This window comes from Papio anubis, chromosome 3, assembly GCF_008728515.1.
Source record: "Papio anubis isolate 15944 chromosome 3, Panubis1.0, whole genome shotgun sequence".
In the NCBI taxonomy this organism is placed as follows: Eukaryota; Metazoa; Chordata; class Mammalia; order Primates; family Cercopithecidae; genus Papio; species Papio anubis.
The window spans coordinates 55,109,104-55,117,961 of NC_044978.1; the positions used below are offsets into that span (position 1 = coordinate 55,109,104).

At 36.2% G+C, this 8,858-nt stretch overlaps 1 protein-coding gene across 2 annotated transcripts; it reads left to right on the plus strand.

Moving 5' to 3' along the window:
• Positions 1-1,604: 1,604 nt before the first annotated feature.
• PABPC4L (poly(A) binding protein cytoplasmic 4 like) lies at positions 1,605-7,787 on the plus strand. 2 transcript variants are annotated; one of them, XM_031664267.1, is made up of 2 exons: positions 1,605-2,466; positions 2,889-7,787. In XM_031664267.1, exon 2 carries the CDS (start codon positions 3,109-3,111, stop codon positions 4,219-4,221), a length of 1,113 nt encoding a protein of 370 aa, XP_031520127.1. In that variant the 5' UTR covers positions 1,605-2,466; positions 2,889-3,108; the 3' UTR covers positions 4,222-7,787. The 2 variants fall into 2 exon arrangements, with proteins under 2 accessions (XP_031520127.1, XP_017814534.3); XM_017959045.3 differs by having other exon boundaries at positions 1,605-2,411.
• The last annotated feature ends 1,071 nt before the right edge of the window (positions 7,788-8,858 follow it).

Sequence of the window (8,858 nt, forward strand, 5' to 3'; positions counted from 1 at the left end):
ATGAAGTATGTATAAATAAAATATTTTATATATACATGAGTATATATATTTTATATATACATGAGAGTATATATAATGAGAGTATATATATACATGAGAGTATATATAAAATATATAATGAGTAGTTCTCAAAGAGGTGACTCACCTCTTTGGTGAATTTCAGATTATATGGCACCTTCTTCTTCTAAATAAATTCTTAGAGAAGTGGTAAAACAAACAAAAAAAGACTTTAAGTTGTTATGGGCAGCAACTTGGGGTAAGGTGAATCAATGGTAGATAAAGGCTAGTTATCTTGTTAAAATTTGGGAACATAGATTCTTCTCGTACCTTCTCCAGGCTGATAGGGTCCAAAGTTGTCTTCAGTGGTTAACATTTGTGAGTGGGTTTGGGGAGGGCAAAGTAACATTTTTATTTATAAGTCTTTGTCGTGCTTTCAGGCAAGTAGATGGAGGGCAATGAGCTTTCCTGCATCTGCTTCTTCTTTATTATCTTCAGCTCAGTAATCTCTCATATTTTGGAGTGGCATCTTCTCATCTCCCACATAGGAAATTTTAGATAGATTACAATCAATTTGGATTTTACAGTGAAAATCATGCTCCAGTTTTATTTAATTCATTTCTAAGAATGAATTTTGCTACAGTATTATTATCTTCTGCAAGTTAAACACATATTTTTGGTTTTCCAGTTTTTACATTAGAAAAGATCCCGCTAAATGAGGATTCATTTAGTCTTGCTACTCAGTGTGGTTCAGAGACCAGCAGAATTTGCATCACTCAGGACCTTGTTCGAAAAGTTGAATCTCAGGTCCACCTCAAGTTACTGAATCAGAATCTGCTTTTTCAACAAGATCACTGTTTTTTTCCTATGTCCAGTAAAGTTGAAAAAGTACTAAATTTGCCTTACATTAACTGATCCACCCAATTTAGATTTGCAGGTAATGTTCCGCCCTGAAGAGGGGTTGTTTTACCCCAATGGGTCCTTTACCTGCCGGTTGCCATTGAGCCAATAGAAAGAGAGGAGGTTCTGTTAAGCAGAGCAGAAACTTTATTTGTTGTTCAAAGAGTAGGGAAGGTGAGCTTCCCATTCACCTTCTTCCCAGGTGTGTGGAGAAGGGGGATTTTTAAGGTCTCTTAGAGCATGGAGGTGGAGACTAAGGATGGAAATTCCTGGAAAGAGGTGGGACTTTCCAGAGAAAACTAGAATGTGTGCAGTCTTGCGCTTTCTTTTGCACTGGGCACTTACTATATGTGCCTAGCAAAGGGCATTTCTCCCCACTGGGCAGAGATTTTAATATGATAAGGAAATGAGGATTCAGGTATGTCTGAGTAGCACTGCCAAGCTGAGTTTTTATCTCGTGGCTTGTTTGTGGCTACTGGCATCCTGCCTGACTTTTGTTTCTGTAAGCAAGCACAACTGAGACCACAGGTTACTTTCATAGGTTCTGGGACTCTTTAAAAGAATCAAGGTCATGCTACGGTGACAGTAACTTATTGACTCCCAAAGATTCATTATGATTCAAATTTTAAGGATTCATTAGAATGGTACTAAAGAATTTTATTTAATGCTAAGGAAAATGAAATCAATGTTACTGGAAACCACTTATGTATCTGATATTATTATCCATTTCCAAATCTATTAACTCATTTCACACTTAAAATATCTCTAATTGCCACTGCTTCCATGTAACTAGATGTGAAAGCTAACCTGAGGCTAAGATTTGTTCAATAAATACTGCACATCCCTTGTCTGCAAGTCCCTGAGAATAAAGTGCACATGGCTTCTATTGTTACAAAATATGCAATATTTTGTAATTAGACGAAGGCCAGGCAAGTACAGGGTAGTGTTAGAGTTTCTAAGAGGGAAACCTAAATTGTCAGAGGGGGTTAGAAAAAAAAAATATCTATTTGGAAAAAGCATTTTAACTCATTTCTGAAGAACACATTTTTATACAGTTGGCTCTGAAAAAGGCTAGTGTGTCTTGGAGTTTCGCAAGGGGAACTAAGCAGCAGTTGAATCTGGAGCATTTCAGGAATCCTGCAGAACTTCATAGAATAAGGTGCGGATGTTGGACCTTATCCAAAAGTCAAAGGAAGCCACTGGAGGGTTTGAAGCCAGGAAGTGACAGGCCCTGATCCACGTTTGGAAAGGCTCTCACTCAGACCCATGCAAAGCCCTGCGGGCGGGTGGGTTTATTGGGGCCACTCCCCTCGGCTGCCTTTCTCCACCCCAGTCACCGCCTCCTGCTTCTCAGCTTAGCCATCTGAGGGGGGTGGGAACCGTGTAATAGGGGCGGGGGGAAGAAAAACGTTCTTAAAAAAATATTAAAAAGAAAACATCCCACTTGGCAGCGAGTGCGCGGGAAGTTCAGCGAGCGAGTTCCGGGCTTCCCGCCCGCCGGCAGAAGACCGCCGGTGAGCCCCCAGCCTCCGCCTGGCCCTCCGCTCCGCCGTGTCCGTCAGTCAGTCGGTCTGTCAGCTTCCCCTTCCCCCACGCCTCCTTTTTCGGGGCGCCGCGCGGGTCGGGAGGTCGGAGGGGCCCCCTAGGTATTCAGGACGCCCTTGGTCCGCGTCGCTCCCGGCAGCGCTTCGGCGGCGGCGCCTGCAGAACTCGGTACCTGGCAGGTTCGGGTCTCTGCCGCGCGGAACCTAGCTGTCCATACTCCCCGGCCGGCCGGCCGGGGCCTCTGACGCCTCCGCTTGTGGAGTTCTTCCCTGAGCGGCTGTAACTTTAAACCACTCTGAGCGAGGCCTATTTTTATTCAGAAACCAGCGGCCAGGGCGTCTGTGGAGAATGCTCAGATGGAGGGCCAGCCCGCCACTTGAAGTTTTCTCACAAATCTGAGGGAAAAGAATGTCTTGTCCTAATAACCTCTCTTTGCGATTTCACAGCTCTGTTGCCCCTTCGTAGCCAGATCGGTGGCCGTGGGGACCTTTGGATAAGGGTGTTGCCTGAGCTGGGGGAGCTGTGTCTGAACTCCATTGCTTGGTCTTTGTGTGGTGATCCCGAGGCCTCCACACTTGAGCCGGGCCAAAGCTGTGGCCTGCTACCCCTCACAGGGATTGCTCCAAGAGTTCCAGGGGACAGGCTCACAGTGGCAAGGACAAGGAGATGAGTGTAGCAGCCAAGTACCGCATGGCCTCCCTGTATGTGGGTGACTTGCATGCAGATGTCACGGAGGACCTGCTGTTCAGGAAGTTCAGCGCTGCGGGGCCCGTGCTGTCCATTCGCATCTGCAGGGACCAGGTCACCCGCCGCTCTCTGGGCTATGCCTACGTGAACTTCTTGCAGCTGACTGATGCCCAGAAGGCGCTGGACACAATGAACTTTGACATCATAAAAGGCAAATCCATCCGTCTCATGTGGTCTCAGCGTGATGCCTACCTGAGGAGATCTGGAATTGGGAACGTGTTCATCAAGAATCTGGACAAATCTATCGATAACAAAACCCTTTATGAACATTTTTCAGGTTTTGGAAAGATTCTTTCCTCCAAGGTGATGAGTGATGATCAAGGTTCCAAGGGCTATGCATTTGTGCACTTTCAGAACCAGAGTGCTGCAGACAGGGCCATCGAGGAGATGAATGGAAAACTACTCAAGAGCTGCAAGGTATTTGTTGGCAGATTCAAAAACCGAAAAGATCGTGAAGCTGAACTCAGAAGCAAAGCCAGTGAATTCACCAATATTTACATCAAAAACTTTGGAGGCGACATGGATGATGAGAGATTGAAGGACGTTTTCAGCAAATATGGCAAAACTCTGAGTGTTAAGGTGATGACAGATTCCAGAGGGAAATCCAAAGGCTTTGGCTTTGTGAGTTTCGATAGCCATGAGGCTGCCAAGAAAGCTGTTGAAGAAATGAATGGAAGGGACATAAATGGGCAGCTGATTTTTGTAGGCCGGGCGCAAAAGAAAGTAGAGCGACAGGCTGAGTTAAAGCAAATGTTTGAGCAGCTGAAAAGGGAACGAATTCGTGGGTACCAGGGAGTAAAGCTCTATGTTAAGAACCTTGATGACACCATTGATGATGAAAAACTACGAAACGAATTTTCTTCATTTGGATCAATTATTAGAGTTAAGGTAATGCAGCAAGAGGGCCAGAGCAAAGGGTTTGGCTTCATCTGCTTCTCCTCTCTAGAGGATGCTACTAAAGCAATGATTGAGATGAATGGCCGCTTCTTGGGCTCCAAACCTATTAGCATTGCCTTGGCCCAGAGTTATTAGGAAAGATAAACATACCTTCCCAGTTAGCATCTGCAGCAGTTGGGGAAATGATAGTGATCTCTGCCTGAACTGACCTCAGTAAATTTCATACTCCACATGATGGGTGCTTAGTTTAGTGAATTTTATGATGAAACGTTTTTTATACAAAGCCATTTTTTTCTTTTGTGGAAAAATAAATGGAGCTTAGTTCATTTTACAGAGGCACATTTTCTAATTTTAATATTGCATATTTTTCTTATTTTGATGTGTTCATAGCAATAAGTATAGATATATCTTTATTACATTTGAACCAAATGAAATAAGGTAATTATTTGAATTTATTGCATATTTTATTTTAGTAATATTGCTAGCTTTAATTTCTTCTATGAAAATATGCTCAAAATAGTTCTTACACCTAAAGATTCCAAAGTATTTTTACTGACAGAAATTTTCTAATTTTTCATCCAAGTTTTGAGAAATCAGACTTTTAGAAATTTATAGTATAAATTTAAAGATCTAATTTCATTTTGAATAAATGCTTAAAGTACTCAGATATAGTTGAATTTATTTTAAATTTATATCCTGACATGCTTGTTTTTCAGATGGTTTAAATTAAGATGATGGAGGTTTTTAATGTTGCCTAAAAACTGGCTTTATTTGTTTTGTTCTTTCCATTAGTTGACTATAATTCAGGTACTTTCTTGTTAATCTAAATTGTAACTTGCACTGTAAAACCTTAACTTCTACATTCCTTAAGTTATATATCTGTATCAACTCAGGTGATCCAAAGTTGGCCTGGTCTTAAATCTCTTCATACCTATACGGCTTAATATTTTCCCTTACATTTTTACCAGATGCGATTATTATGAAAGTCATGTATACAGATTGTAGAAATTCTGTTTAAAAACTTTTAAAATCTGTTTTATATCGTTTTGTGTAGTGATAGTCTCTTAGGGTTCAGAAAAGTAAGTTCCTCTATTTTTATAAACTCACCTCTCCTTTTATTAGACTATGGCAGCTATGTAACCCATTAAGGTTCACTTTTAGCCTTCATTGATCAGAAAGTCACTGGCCGATTTTCTGATAAAATGAAGTTACATCATTTATTCTGTTTTCTAGCATAATTTTTAGTTTAGAACCATTCCCCTATTTCCCTTTCTCTCCTGTCTTTCATCTATATTCCTCAGCTTTTTAAAATACTTTCTAAAGGATTTTTTTTTTTTTTAATGTTGGCTTTTAGTATGTGCTGCTTCAAATCCATTTGGAAATCTTGGCAAGAGTTTTTTATTTACATTTAAATAATTGCTTTACAAATTCTGATTCATACCAAAGGTACCTAGCAAGCAAGTGCTTTTGTTTTTACTGTTTTTATATTTTTACTTGGCTTAGTTGTTTCTTATAACTATTATTCACATCCTCTATTTCATATATTACTAATATAAAAGAAATACTAAAATATTTTTTGGCAATACCTCAGCTTATGAATGAGAAAAATTTGTTACCTTTTATTTTTATAGAAATTATGCGTATATTCTTTGCACATTTTCTAAAATAAAAATATTTTAGTCCATAAAAAGATTGCATATAATTGTATTATGCAAACCAATTCCCTATTATAATTTGTTACATATTTTTCTATTTTTGTTCTCTCTCTACATATATACATACACCTAGGTAATTTACGAAAAATAGGATAATATTACCAATGTTGTTTGAAATTGTTTTCTTAATTAAACAATATGATATGGTCAACTTCTATGCTCACAATAATCATTTGTGTTATAATCTGAGTGATTTTTATGTTTTGTTCAATGACTGTACCAAAATATAACTAATTTCTTATTGATAAACTTATATGTTGCTAGATAATTTCTTCCTTTTTTCTTTCTTCCTCTATCATAAATAACTTAGAGATTAACATCCTTGCAAACTTGTATATGCAAATATATCTCTTTTCTTAAGAAAATGTTTAGAAGTGGAATTAATGGCTAAAAAAGAATCAGTTTTAAAAAGTAATTTTGATAAATATTGCTTAAATGCTGTCCGGAATACTTGTGGCACTTACATTTCCATTGTCATTGTAGGAGAATGCCTGTTTCCATATGCTCCAAGAAACAAGGGTTTTTTAAAAAAGCTGTTGGTCAATTCAACATGATATATAAAACAAACCATTTCGTCATTGCTTTATTTCACTTTTGTAAATTGCAAAAATTAAACAGCATTTGTGTACTCACTGACCATTTGTATTTTCATACTTAACGAGTTAATGTCTCATGATCATAATTTATTTTCTTGTTGGAGTGTTTTTTATTTACATGGATTTTTAGATTTCTTTGCATATTACGACAACATTTTAGACTTTTTCCCCTGATACTTCATTTTCTTTACAGTCTTGAAGGTTATTCAAAATTAAATGTTAAGCTGGAAAGTTTCAGTATTTTACTTAAATGACTTTGATGTCATGCTTCAAAATATTTTGAACACTTTAAATATATACATTCACACAAATATATATACACCCACACAATTTATCTGTATTGTGTTTATGACTTTCAGAATTTCGTATTCTCCATGCTTCTAACTAAAATTTTGGTGCATAAAAAGTATCTTATATAAAACCTATAGTAAATCTTTAAAAAATGTGCTTTTCCATCTTTAATAACATATGTTTTGGTAAATACTTGATTCAGAGAGCCAATGAATTAGAGTCGGCATATGAGTTTCACATAGATTCTTATACTAGGTAAGTATTTACCAAAACATATATTAGAAGCAGAAAGTTGTTAAAAAGGTTTACCAGATAAGAAGACTGGAAAGTGTATTAAGTGTGCCTGGCCTTGACATCTTATTCTGTATAATCTAGTCTCCATCTTAATTCAGAAAAGCTAATCTGTAAAACTGTTCAAATATTTGAACAATATTTGATAATGCTTACATATGTTTTCAAGATAATATCAGGAAACAGAGTTCTGTCATGTATATAAGGAATTAATAGGATATAACATCAGATGTCTAGATGAATTATAGCTGTGCTTAATTACACAATAATCTGCCTTCTTAGTAGAAATTGCTTATTTCCAGCATTTACTGTAAAAAAGTGACTAAGTCGGTTTACAAAAATATACAAACCTATGGATTTCTTTAATTCATTTAAATTTTGTTCATTCTAATTCCTTTTGGTGCGTGATAATAGCAAGTTATCTTAGTGGAAAATACAGATTCATTCATTAAAGAATATTAAATCTTTTGTGCCCAAGTGCCTTAATAAATAAGTAGAATCTTAACTTTTCTGATAAGCATTCCAGTAAAAACTAATGTACATAGATATGCCTTGAGCCACTGTTTTTACTTTCCTCTTTCTCTCCACACATATTGCCATGTCTGCTGTGTAGTTGCCTGCTTATGTGTACAGTCATTTCAATAAATATATTATTTTAACATTTTGTCTTTTCAATTTCAAATAGGAATTTATAGTTGGTAAAAATAAAAATTTTAAAGTGATTTAATATTGCCATTTTCATGTTCTCAATAGTGTTATAGATCCCCTGAGAAAATGTCAAATAAAATATAATATTTCAGAGGTGAAAGCATGTTTGAAAATGATTTTTATTTATTATAAAGTGTTTCTGATTTTCCAAAGATCAGTTATCTTAAGAGTGAACTGAAAATTGCTTCTGTTTTTTAGTGAAGATACTTGTATTTCAGATTTTCAAGGACAATTTCTTCATGAACTAGTATTTCTTTTTTAAGTTACTCATAATTATGAGCTCACAATTGAAAACAAAACATTAATATACATCAAGTTTTAATGAGGAATAATTACTATTTTAAAGACATTTATGAATTTATTGTTAAATTCAACTAACCTGCCAGGTGCTTAGAATTGGCTTACTCATAGTATGTTTGGAAATATGCCCCATAATATAATTTTAAAAATAGATATAATAAAACAATAGAGGAAAAATATAATTTTAAAAACTCTACACTTTCAAAAGTAGAACAGATTAAATACCCTCAGGATACTTTTGACATATATACATCTCCCAAGTGTATGTGTACTCAAGTCCGAGTTACACATACACTTGGATTTGAATTTGGTAAAGTCAGAGTATTTTGCAGGTTTGCCCAGAGGAAATATGTATAATTCAGTGTTGGTTTTGTCTCATCGTCTTGTCATATTTTAGAGTTCACAGAATGCTCTGAACTAAATTGTAGTTGCCCTGAATGAAACAATTGAATCCAAACGAGAAGGAAATGCATCTTCTTAGTGGCATTCTTAACTGTAGTAGAGAAAACACCTTAACTTCTGAGAGAGATTCATAATTTGTACAATGATATTTCATCAGATTTTATTAACCCATTTATAATTACATCACCTTATATATTTAAAAAATCCTTATTTTGAAATTTTGCCAAACTCTAATAGCACATTTGAGTTGCGAAGGCAATATCACTGAAGTGGCAGATATAATTATTGTTTTTATTTTTGCATTCAGTGAATACCAGTCATAATTTATTTTTTGTTTGTTTTTACAATCAGTATCTCTAGGGGAAGTTTCTTATTTCAGGAAGCCATGTCTAATGGCCTTGTAGGGCATCACAATTTTGATCTACATTTAATTTCATCTTTGTACATGTGCTAGTAGCAGCCAATATTA

Bases quoted from the DNA above. Each gene is read 5' to 3' on its own strand.
- PABPC4L (XM_031664267.1), top strand. From the start codon at position 3,109: ATGAGTGTAGCAGCCAAGTACCGCATGGCCTCCCTGTATGTGGGTGAC.